The sequence below is a fragment of the Salvia splendens genome, chromosome 22 (genome assembly GCF_004379255.2).
Source record: "Salvia splendens isolate huo1 chromosome 22, SspV2, whole genome shotgun sequence".
NCBI lineage: Eukaryota > Viridiplantae > Streptophyta > Magnoliopsida > Lamiales > Lamiaceae > Salvia > Salvia splendens.
The window spans coordinates 15846218-15858943 of record NC_056053.1 but is presented as its reverse complement, the minus strand read 5'-3'; the positions used below and the strand labels follow the sequence as shown (position 1 = coordinate 15858943).

Here is a 12726-nt window from a genome sequence, read left to right as displayed (position 1 = left end):
CACTCGACTCCACGTCAAAAAGTTTTTTCATCCAATTGGGTTGCGCGTGACGCTCCCTCCTCACATCACATCTTCCCCAATCCGAATTCCAAATCCCACCGCCGCCGCTGCTGCCCCGCCGGTTCCCAATTGCCGAGCTAAAATCACTATCATTTTCTTCATTCCTACGGATACCGATGGCCAGCGCCGATGCTGATGCTATCGCGACTCTCCGTTCCGCGGTTGCACCTACGAATCTGTCGCTCATTTCCGCCCTGCTCGCCTGTGCAATCGCACAGTTCCTTAAACCTTTCACTATTTGGTACTTTTTTTCTTGCCTCTATTAGCACTATTGCGATGATTGTGAATCTAATTTTCCTAATATTTCTTCAAAATACCCAACGAAGAAGAGATTGTCCATGCTATACGTTCTATTGTTTTCTATTGGAAGCATTGCATCATAAATTTGCAGATATATTAGGTTTAACATTGCATTTGTATATTGGCTTGTACTCCTATATTACCAAGAGAGCTTATCGATTGCTGTCGGTGTTCTTAGCTGCTTGTCTAGTAGCAAGTTGTACCATCCTTCATTTTCACTTTTTTATGGTGAATCCATACTGCTAGGTTTTGCACTTAAAGCGGCCCAATGCTCACACTTTAGTAGTACTAGTATTTAGGTTCCGGTAATACATAAAGAAGGCTTTTCCAGTGCATAAAAGTATTTAATCTGAATGCTGTTGATTCTGTAGATGCTGAAATTGATATCTAAACTGTAAGTATGTAAAGTTTTGTATAGATAGGTGAACATGAATGGATATAGATTGCATCAGCTGAAAACAACCTTGTGAGTCTTCACAACTTTGCGGTTGCTGGAGTCAGTTGCGAACAACGTTAGCTATCTGAAGAAAGATTCTTTTTTTGAGGACTATATAAGAAAGCATAATTTTCTCGTAGCTATTTGTCATCTAACTTGCCAACTTGTATTAGATGGAAACTTATAGTCCTTATCATCATGCTATTTCTTGTTTGGTTTGTCAATATGGCCCCTTTAGATATGCAGGTTAAAGGATAAAAAATGGGATTCCAGAAAGATGGTTAGCTCAGGCGGAATGCCATCATCACATTCGGCGACTGTCACCGCTCTTGCAACTGCAATTGGCTTGGAAGAAGGAGTAGGAGCAGCATCATTTTCCATTGCAGTTGTCTTAGCATGTGTTGTATGTACTTTCTAAACCAGGTTTTCTCCATCCTTTTACCATTGCATGCTTGTTTATCGAGTTCTAAACAATGTTTGATCCCATGACCTCATCAGATAAGGTATTTCTTCTTTCGCAATAGAAACCATTGTAATTTAGTTAAGCATGGGATAATTCTCTCATTTTATTAGGCGTCATCCAAATTGCTTTTCTTGCTTACCATGTTGATATACTACAGGTGATGTACGATGCTACTGGTATCAGACTTCACGCTGGTCGGCAAGCTGAGGTGAGAGTCAGTTTTACGATGACACGATGATCTTCCATTGGTCATTTGAGGCATTGCTGTTTTGCCATTTCACATAAGATTGTCGTAAATTAGATCATTTATATGGTTACAGTATTTTCTGTCATCTGATAACATTTATTCCTACTGATGTTGAAGCTATTGAATCAAATTGTGTGTGAATTACCTCCTGAGCATCCTGTTGCTAATGTCAGACCTCTGCGAGATTCACTAGGCCACACTCCACTGCAGGTACAGTTTTCCTAAATTACATCCTAGTGTGGATTGCTGAATTTTCCTCTACCATTTTATGTCATCTGATGAAGGAGTATTTAGCGCCTTCGATTCTTCTGTTGTAGTACCCTCGATACATTAAAAAAAATCTTTTATTTAACTGGTTTGGTTATAATGAGAACAAGACATGACTTTGTATCCTGGACTTATGGTTTTTTCCTCTCCAACTCCAGGTTGTTGCTGGTGCTTTGTTGGGATGTATAGTGGCATTCCTCTTGAAAAGTTCGACATAACAGTGTTTAACTTTCCCACAATATATCAAAATTGTTTATAGTATTCTGAAGAAATGGAAAAGAAATTACAAGAGAATGAAGAAGCTGAGGTGAAGGTTTTATTTAAGTAAATCTGGTTTGATTTAGATGTGATCCTGTTACTAGTGGGATATTCGTTGTGAAACTGTGTATAGTATATACGGTTGGTTAAAGTTTTGTTTTGATAAAGTTGGTGTTGTCGTATGTGTTTGTTTCAACCTTCACCCGACTCGAATTCATGTGCAATATGGTTGGCTGCCCGGTACTGGTTAGTGTGTTTTACTTGTCATGCGCCAAAAAAGGTGTACGATGTTATGAACCGTGCACACACCATGCACACCGACACTCCTAAGAGCATCCCTAATGGGGCGGACATAGCCCGCCCTATGCTAATTTATAGTCCCCACGTCAGCATTTTATAGTCCTACTCATTTACCTTTACCTGCAGTGGGTTGATAATTTATTATGTGCCATCACCATTATCACCAAATTCATTATAAGAAAATCTCACAATCCTTATATATGGGCTTTCAATTCATTATACGGAATCAATTTCCATTCATCATACTATTTGAATTACCAAACTTTTGGTCAATATAGTGTAGGGCAGGTAATTCGGTCAGTTCGGTTAGAACCGAACTGAAAACACGGTTAACCGAACCCTAGCCTAATCGAGACTGAAGCATCGGAACCGAAACCGAATTGGCCTGGGTTCGGTTCGGTTCCTAACCGAATAGGGTCGGTTTGGTTCCGGTTAACCGAATTAAAAAAAATATAAAATTATGTATTTTACAGGTATTGATCCTTGGACGTTGCACACGAAAAATTCCCACATTGGCCACCACTTGCGCTGCATTGCGGTTTTAGTGTTTAATAAGTTCTTTAATTTAATAATCGGTTAAACCGATCGGTTCTCGGTGTAACCGAGAACCGGTCAAGACATGTAGAATTTGGAACCGAATATAACCGATAACCGAATGGGGCGGTTCTCGGTTAACCGAGAACCGAGGTGATCGGTTCGGTCATCGGTTAACCGACTAACTGATGACCGAATTATCAGCCCTAATTATAGAGTATCAATAATGTTATTCTGCATATATTGTGTGCACTTTATATCAGGTTTAACGTTATTTATGTTATTTGAGGTGAGCTGCACTTATATAAAAGCAAAAAGATTTAAAGTTTAGATCTATTTTCAAAACTTAAATGAAAAATTAAAAACATACTATTACACTGCGCAATCAAGTTTATTATTAGTACTAGTTTCAAAATTACACAAGTGTTTCAGTAAATCATCATTGCTGAATATAAATAACTAATACAAAGCCTAGTTATAATTTATGCTATTTAACAAGTGGTCCAGTCATAGGCCTTTTTTCACAAGTAAACATAGTGATGAAGTCAAGCCGCGCCATGAAAAAGGCGTAGAAGAGGAGGAGGCAGTTGCATTGTTCGACCGGTGATCCAATAGCAGATAGTAAGTAATGGTAGCCTGCAGCATATATAAGGCTGTAATATAAGCAATTCATAACATGTAGGACTAAAATAACTTTGAGAGTGGTTTACATACATCATTTTGAAGGTTGCTCTGTAGTGAATGAATAAGCTGGCCCCTGTCAAACCCTAACACAACAACTTGTTCAATGATCTCATCATCAATCTGCAACAATAGTAATCAAACTGCGTTAGCAAGTTTCTAATGTTTAAATCATAAGAATAATTTGAACGAAAAATTTAATTACCCTTGGTACATGTTGGGCTGCATTTAGAGTTAAACAGGGAGGAAGATTTAGTATAAACCAAGGATGTTGTCGTATGCCATGAATCGTCAACCTCCTCGTAGGGTCGACCACAAGAATTCTCTTAATCAAATCACAAGCTCCAGCAGACAACTGGTCCGGAAGACTATACCTTCCAGCCTAAAATTTAGCAAAAACTTTGTTAGTTCTATAAATTATCTGAGTTGAACAATGAAAAATTTTAGTACATATACCTTAATTTTCTTGAAGAGAAAGGGGATGTTTGTATCATCAAAAGGAAGAGCCCCACAGAGAAGAGCATACAGAATAATACCGCAACTCCAAATATCGACTTCAGGCCCATAAGGTTGTGCGGAAATAATCTCTGGTGCAGCATAGTTAGGGCTTCCACAAGCTGTTCTGAGAAGATTGCCATCTTTCATAATATTGCTTAGTCCAAAATCAGCAATCTTCACATTTCCTTTTTCATCTAAAAGCAAATTCTCCAGTTTAAGGTCGCGATGAACCACATTGTTCCTATGGCAATACTCCACTCCCGCGATAATCTGCCACACAAATACAATCATTACTCATTAGCACAACGTCTTGTGCTTAACATATCAAGAAAACACAACAAACCTGTTGAAAATAGTGTCTAGCTTCATCTTCTTGCAACCTTTTCTTTTCTGTAATATAATCAAAGAGCTCTCCTTTCATCATGTGCTCCATGATCACATAGATATTCGTTGGTGTCTCTATAACTTCGTAGACACGGATCACGTGCGGATGCACGCACAGTTGCCCTATTTTTATTTCTCGCCTCACTGCATAAATCAACTCACTCTTAAAAAAAAACAAACGCTTATAATCATAAAATCAGAGGCTAATGCAAACATAAATAAATGTTTTTTACCCTTTTCTTGGTTTGTAGGGCTCCTCATCATCGTACGGTTGATGATTTTAACAGCAACATTCTGCCCAGTCCGAACATGCTGTGCAATTTTCACCTTTGCAAAGGTGCCAATGCCAAGCACTTCCCCAACTATGTAGTTCCTCTCAAGTGGATTTGCATACTCCATATATCAAAACAAACAATCACAATTACTATTCAAACTAATACTTCTCTTAATCAAAATAATTAAGTAGAGAAATCAAAAAACTCGTGAATGGGCGTGAAATGATTTGAGAGCAGAGATATAGTTTAGCAAAACTAATGCATATATAAAGTGAGAGGTCGTGTATGTCACACGTAAATAAATCTTACTAGTATATCTCATAATTATGTAAATAAATCTTAGTAATAAGGAAATACCTTTCAACTATGTAAATAAATAACCCAATACCCACTACTAAAAATCAAAGAGTCATCCAAGTTGTATAACATGGAATTAATTACTAATTATACTACCAAATCTTACAATTATGGAAATAAATCATAATAAGGAAAATAACTATCAACTATGTAAAATAAATAACACAAAGAGTCATCACAGCATATGTGGCGAGTCTACAATGCCAACATACATAAAAATTACTTATCCGTTGTGCAAAAAATTAAGATAGGAGTACTTATTTTGCTATAGTAAAATAAAAAATTGGTGTGCTTAATATTATTCCAGCCATTTTTAACATTGAAAAAAAATTAGAGAGTGATACTTGAAGCCGTTGGATAATGAAAATTGGGAAATAAGTCGATCTTCCCATTCGCTAATTTTGCCTTGATTTCGCTTTATATTTTCTCCAGATTGATCCCATTCTTTCTCAAATTAAAAAGTCTTCAAAATAAAATTTAATGCATATTTTTAATAACGAGAAATAACTGAGTACTACGTATTGAATATTTAAGAATACGAAAATTATAAATATTTATAAATTACAAATTAAATTGCACCACACCATATTAAAAGTAAAGGTCAATTTTGGTTCTAAACATAGGACCAAAATGTGAATTTGACACAAAACATTCACTTTTTGAAAAACGAGTCCATAACAAATGAAAATGTTGCCGAAGTAGTCCTTTTTTTTACGGTTCCGTCAAAAAACTAACGGTCAATGCTAATTGTACAGTGACATGACCGTTAGTTTTTTGCCAGAACCGTAAAAAAAGACCACTACAACAATGATTTCATTTGTATTGGATCTATTTTCCTAAATATAAATGTTTTGATCCAAACTCATATTTTGGTCATATATTTAGAACTAAAGTTGACCTTACTCTCGTATTAGTATTGCTTTAACTCACAATATAGGTCTAGTTTAAGCTTTCCAGAAAATAACCAATTTCACGAATGTCATATCATTCTAATTATGTTGTTATTAATTATTTTTGAATTTATTGAAAAAACAATGATCTGAGACAAAATAAATAAATAAATAAATAACAATGTTACAAAAAAGCAACACAAAGAGTAGAGAGAATTACATTGACAAAGTAGCTATTAAATTAACCTACAATTCAATGCTATGCCACAATACTAAGCCAAAATGAAAATTATAGCACAAAGCTTTGAGCTTTCAATATTCTGGTTTTTTGGATCAACCATAAATTTAGAGGCGTGTAAAGAGAGAGAGGAGATGGTGCAGCTAAATCAATTAACCAACATATGATCAAAACCACCGGCTTGCGTCGCAGCAACCCGAGGCCCTTGCACGTTGCGAAGCAACTGCTCCAGACAATTTATCGTGGTCGGATCCTCCTGAAACAGAACGTTGGTACACGACGTTTAACTAAACAAGAAAACATCCGTTAGAGCAACGTACAAGGTAGTTAGCGAACGTCGCATCTCTAAGCACGTCGGGCAGACAGCTCCTCAGGGCATCTTACGCTCTATAAAAAATATACGAGGAGAAGAAGGAAACTCACGGTTTTAGACAAATCACTTCCCATCTCCATGGTGCGCAAGCACAAGGGAATGATCTCCGTGGACAGAAGGAAACTGAGAGCCAAACACAAACTCAATCATGAAGGATAATGCAAGCAATGAATGAAATGATCGTCACTGAAAGGGCATGTATAGTGAAAAGACGAAACAAGAATATTTCACTGCAAAAACCTTATGTTTTTTTCAGGTTCACTTGAGTTCTTACTGCTTAAAACTTCCATTTAATTTTTTTGTGCTATCACTTGGTTCATATTTAGTACTAGCAGATAAAATAAACTACACATACTGCAAGATGTTGGATAAGACAAACAGGTTATACTTAGCACAATTAGAATTTAGAACACAAATTTACAGCGTAGTTAAAGCTGTGTTAGAACCAGAATTGGGAATGGAGATATAGGAAAAATACATAAACTAGAAAGAGGGAAGAACAATTCAGTGGTAATGATGTTAACAAACCTGCAAAAGAGCAGCAATGGTGCCCAAGGAATTCCATAGCCATGGAGCCAAATCTTGAAAAAGTTCTCTCTTCTGTAACAAACACGAGACACAGTGTTAGTGTTTGAGCTCATCAAGATCGGATTGAGCTGGTGGAAGAATCAAGTCAGGAAATAGCCGTTGGGAACCAAAACAGGAACTAGCCGTTGGAAACGGTTATAACCGTTTTTCGGCAAAGGAAGCTGTTCGGCAAAAGGAAGCTGTTCGGCAAAGGAAGCTGTTCGGCGGTTTTCTTGATCGATACTTCTTAAGGGAGTTGCGATTCATTCCAGAACCAACAACAACAGAAATCAAAAGTGATAGAGAGAGAATTCAAGAGAGGAAGTGTTATCTTTCAGCTGTGCGTTTTTAGCTCTCGAAGCAAGAAGTTTTCGGGCGAGTTGAGGGTTTTCCATCTTGTAAATTCTTGAGAGTTTTGAGTGCTCTTATGTTTGTAATTTCTCGAGTGATCAATAAAGAAACACACCAGATTCTGCCCGTGGATGTAGGCTTACGCCGAACCACGTAATTCGCTTGTGTTCTTCCTTGCATGTTGTCATTTCATTAATTTGCATTTCGATCATCACAACCGTAGGTTCGTTCTTCACAACGTGGCGCCGTCTGTGGGAAATTCGTCCACTGAATTGATCGAGAAGGCATAAAGTTTTGGGAGTTCTTTCTTTGTTTCCTCAAGAAGGCGCTCAACCTGTTTGAATAATGGCTGCAGCAAGGTTTGATGTTGAAAAGTTCACAGGCCGAAATGATTTTGGCCTATGGAGGCTGAAGATGAAAGCAATCTTGATGCAACAGGGTTTATGGGAAACCCTAAATGGTGGAGGCAGTAATGAGGAGGAGAAGCCCGAGCCTGATGAAAAGGAGAAGGCAAAGGCTCAAGACAGAGAGTACAAGGCATATAGTACCTTGATACTCAACCTCAATGACAGAGTCCTCAGAGAAGTTTCAAAGGAGGAGACAGCGGCTGGAGTTTGGTCCAAGTTGGAGTCATTATACATGGCCAAATCCTTGGCAAATCGGCTGCACCTGAAGCAGAAACTTCTCACTTTCAAGATTGCTGATGGAAAAGGTGTGTTGGAACAGCTCGAAGAATTTGGGAAATGCATCGATGATCTTGAGAACATTGATGAAGAGATTAAAGATGAGGACAAGGCTCTGATGTTGTTGAATTCCTTGCCACCAAGTTATGAGCATTTCAAGGATGCTATACTTCTTGGTAGAGAGTCCAAGATTGGATATGAAGAGGTGTACTCTGCTCTAAAGCTCAAGGAAATCCAGAAATCTAATCCAAAGTCCACTGAAATGGTGTCTGAGAGTCTGAGTGTTGCTGATCACAAGAAGAATGTGAAAAGAAAGTCACAGAAGAAGCCATGGAAAAACAAGACAGCTGACTGGAAAGAGACCAGATCATGCCATCACTGCAAGAAACCAGGCCACATAAAGAAGAATTGTTGGGTTTGGAAGAAGAAGCAGGCCGAGGAAGAGAATGGCAAGAACAATGCTGATATTGCAGAAGAGTTAGTGGTCCCGGAGGCTCTGTGTGTGACTGAGGACATGGAAGAACTTCCATGGATCATGGATTCTGGATGTAGCTTCCACATGTGTCCAACTAGAAGTCATTTTGAGGAAATCAAGAATGCAGCTGGATCAGTTTTGTTAGGAAATGACCAGATATGCAGAATCAGAGGAGTTGGGTCCATCAGGCTTAGACTTCATGATGGCTCCATCAGGTTACTCACTGGTGTGAGGTTTATTCCAGAGATTAAGAGGAATTTGATCTCTATTGGAGTGTTGGATGCAGCAGGATATAATTGCATATTATCTGATGGGATTATGAACATCGTCAAGAATGGTGATGTTGTTATGATGGCTGAGAGAAAGAGAAGCCTATACTATCTAAAGGCAAGTGTGGTTACTGGATCTGTGAATCTGGCGCAGGTATTAGACTTAAGAATGTGGCATCTCAGACTCGGACACTTGGGAGAAACTGGAATTAAAGAATTGGCCAAGAAGGAGCTGATTAAGCTGGAAAATCCCAATGAGCAGTTGGGTTTGTGTGAGCAATGTGTGCTCGGAAAGAGTAAGAAACTGCCCTATGGAAGAGGAATTCACAGCTCAAAGTCACCACTAGACTATGCCCACAGTGACTTGTGGGGCCCAGCTACACCAGCTTCATTGGGTGGAGGTAGATACTTTCTATCCATTATTGATGATTTTTCTAGAAAATTATGGGTGTTTATCTTGAAGGAAAAGTCAGAGACATTCATGAAATTCAAGGAGTGGTGTAGGGAAGTGGAGGTGGAGAAAGGGTGTTCTTTGAAGTGTTTAAGAACTGATAATGGGCTGGAATTTCTGAGTGGGGAGTTTGATTCTTTCTGCAAGCAGAAAGGTATGAAGAGGCATAGGACATCTCCATCTAATCCCCAACAGAATGGAGTTGCTGAGCGCATGAATAGAACCATCCTAGAGCGAGTTAGATGTATGCTCTTTGGCTCTGGAATGGCTAAGAGATTCTGGGGTGAGGCTGTGAGTATGGCAGCAGTTCTCATCAATAGAAGTCCTTCTTCAGCTATAGCTTTTGACACTCCTGATCAGAGATGGTATGGAAAGGCCATGGATTATTCGAATATGAAGATTTTTGGTTGTATGGCTTATGCACACATCAGGCAAAGTAAGTTGGAGCCAAGGGCCTTGAGATGTGTGATGATTGGATACCAAAAGGGAGTGAAGGGCTACAGACTGTGGTGCATAGAGCCAGGAAATCAGAAAGTTATTATCTCTAGAGATGTGCAATTTGAAGAAAGTAGGATGCCATTTCTGGAAAAGGCTCAAGAGAGCCAGAGGCCATCTCATTCTGAGAAAGAACCAGAGCCTGAGAGGATGGTGGAGATGGGTGTTCCAGAACCTGAGGAGGCTGAGGAATCAGTTCAGGTGGAGGTTTCTGGAGCAGATAGAATTGCTGAGCCTGAACAGCAGATGGGAAATCATAGTGAACAAGAAGAAGCAGATACTGATGTCTTGAACCCTGAAGAAGAGCAGCAGGATTTGGGTGACTATGTTCTAGCCAGAGATAGGGTCAGAAGAATCCCTAAACCATCTACAAGATACAGTGAAGAAGAATACTTGCTATATGCACTATGTGTTGCAGAAAACATAGAGTATGCAGAGCCTTCAAGCTTCAAGGAAGCTATGAGTTCTAAGGAGAGCAAGCAGTGGATGGAGGCTATGATAGATGAAATACAGTCCCTGATCAAGAACAAGACATGGGTGCTTGTGAAGAGACCTTCCACACAAAAACCAGTGAGTTGTAAGTGGATATACAAGAAAAAGTTGGAGGTTGGGAACAAGATTAGGTTCAAGGCTAGGCTTGTAGCTCGGGGGTTCACACAAGAGGAGGGAATAGACTATAATGAAGTATTTTCTCCAGTGGTAAAGCATGCCTCAATCAGAATTTTGCTAGCTATAGTTGCTCAAAGAAGTTGGTTTTTGGACCAACTTGATGTGAAGACAGCCTTTCTTCATGGAGAGCTTGAGGAAACTATATACATGAATCAGCCAGAGGGATTTGTGATACATGGGAGTGAAGATAAGGTTTGTCTACTAAAGAAAAGTCTATACGGTTTGAAGCAAGCAAGTAGACAATGGCATATCAAGTTTGATGAACATATGCAGAGTATGGGATTTATAAATTCCAGATATGATAGTTGTGTCTACTTCAAATCAAAGTCTGAGGGACCTGCTGTGTATTTGCTATTATATGTAGACGACATCTTGCTTGCTGGACCAGATAGACAGGAGCTAGATAGGGTGAAAGCCTTATTGAAAAAGGGATTTGAAATCAAGGATCTGGGGAGTGCTAGCAAGATTTTGGGAATGGATATATTCAGAAATGCAGATAAGAGGGTGTTGTGGTTGTCCCAAGAAGGCTACATTCAGAAAGTACTGCACAAATATCAGATTGACAAGAGTAGAGCAACCTCAGTTCCACTATCACAACAGACTAAGCTGTCCAAATCACAATGTCCCAGAAATCAGCAAGAAGAAAGAGAGATGAGCCAGATACCTTATTCCAACATAGTTGGGAGTGTGATGTATATGATGATATGCACAAGGCCTGATATTTCTCATGCGGTAAGCGTGGTGAGCAGATACATGTCCTGTCCGGGAAGAGAGCACTGGTTGGCTTTGAAAGGGATTCTCAAGTATCTCAAAGGAAGTAGTGATCTGGGAATAATGTTCAAATCAGAGAATGAAGGAGATAAGGATAGCATTATTGGGTTTTGCGATTCAGATTATGCAGCTAACCTTGATAATAGGCGCTCACAATCTGGGTACATATTTACCTTGTTCGGCTCCGCGGTGAGCTGGAAGTCTAATCTCCAATCCGTGGTGGCTCTATTGACGACGGAGGCAGAGTATATAGCTCTTGCTGAGGCAGTAAAGGAAAGCTTCTGGCTTAGGGGTATAGTTGGTGATTTTGGGGTGAAGCAAGAGAATGTTGTGATCAAGTGCGACAGCAATAGCGCGATTTGTCTCTCGAAACATCAGACATATCATGAACGCAGCAAACATATAGACGTGAGGCTGCATTTCATTCGAGATGAGGTTGAGAAGGGTGCGGTGAAGATTGAGAAGGTCAGCAACGAGCACAATGCGGCTGATGCACTTACTAAAGCCCTACCAAGATCCAAGTTCCGACATTGCTTGGATTTGGTTGGGGTGGTCCGAAATTTGTAAGTATGGGAAGGAAGGTGGAACTGGTGGTGATGGATCTTAGATTGCTCAAAGGTGGAGGATTTGTTAGTGTTTGAGCTCATCAAGATCGGATTGAGCTGGTGGAAGAATCAAGTCAGGAAATAGCCGTTGGGAACCAAAACAGGAACTAGCCGTTGGAAACGGTTATAACCGTTTTTCGGCAAAGGAAGCTGTTCGGCAAAAGGAAGCTGTTCGGCAAAAGGAAGCTGTTCGGCAAAGGAAGCTGTTCGGCAAAGGAAGCTGTTCGGCGGTTTTCTTGATCGATACTTCTTAAGGGAGTTGCGATTCATTCCAGAACCAACAACAACAGAAATCAAAAGTGATAGAGAGAGAATTCAAGAGAGGAAGTGTTATCTTTCAGCTGTGCGTTTTTAGCTCTCGAAGCAAGAAGTTTTCGGGCGAGTTGAGGGTTTTCCATCTTGTAAATTCTTGAGAGTTTTGAGTGCTCTTATGTTTGTAATTTCTCGAGTGATCAATAAAGAAACACACCAGATTCTGCCCGTGGATGTAGGCTTACGCCGAACCACGTAATTCGCTTGTGTTCTTCCTTGCATGTTGTCATTTCATTAATTTGCATTTCGATCATCACAACCGTAGGTTCGTTCTTCACACACAGAAGCATAATTAAAAGTGATGATTCATCAATAATAAATATCATGGAGTGAGAGCAAAACACTTCAAGTGACGGATTATTATTATAATCTAATTTCATTGTAAATCATTAGGAGTATAGAATTACCTTAAATTAAAATTTCAATACAAACTCATTCGGTTAATAATTATTACATCAAATCTTCTTTCAATACAAACTCATTAGATTGTTCAGATTTCGTCTCGATTATAATATGG

General features: G+C 39.2%; 2 protein-coding genes across 2 annotated transcripts; one reads left to right on the top strand and one right to left on the bottom strand.

Moving 5' to 3' along the window:
* Positions 1 to 2213, top strand: LOC121785774 (uncharacterized membrane protein YuiD-like). Its single transcript, XM_042184205.1, has 5 exons — positions 1 to 301; positions 1043 to 1199; positions 1417 to 1467; positions 1624 to 1716; positions 1932 to 2213. The coding sequence occupies exons 1-5, from the start codon at positions 177 to 179 to the stop codon at positions 1989 to 1991; spliced, it is 486 nt and encodes a 161-aa protein (XP_042040139.1). The 5' UTR covers positions 1 to 176; the 3' UTR covers positions 1992 to 2213.
* A 1159-nt stretch (positions 2214 to 3372) lies between these two features.
* On the bottom strand, positions 3373 to 4827 carry LOC121786798 (SNF1-related protein kinase catalytic subunit alpha KIN10-like). Its single transcript, XM_042185415.1, has 6 exons — positions 4662 to 4827; positions 4388 to 4572; positions 4003 to 4314; positions 3761 to 3928; positions 3580 to 3669; positions 3373 to 3501 (listed from the first exon to the last, which is right to left on the bottom strand). The coding sequence occupies exons 1-6, from the start codon at positions 4825 to 4827 to the stop codon at positions 3373 to 3375; spliced, it is 1050 nt and encodes a 349-aa protein (XP_042041349.1).
* Positions 4828 to 12726: the final 7899 nt, after the last annotated feature.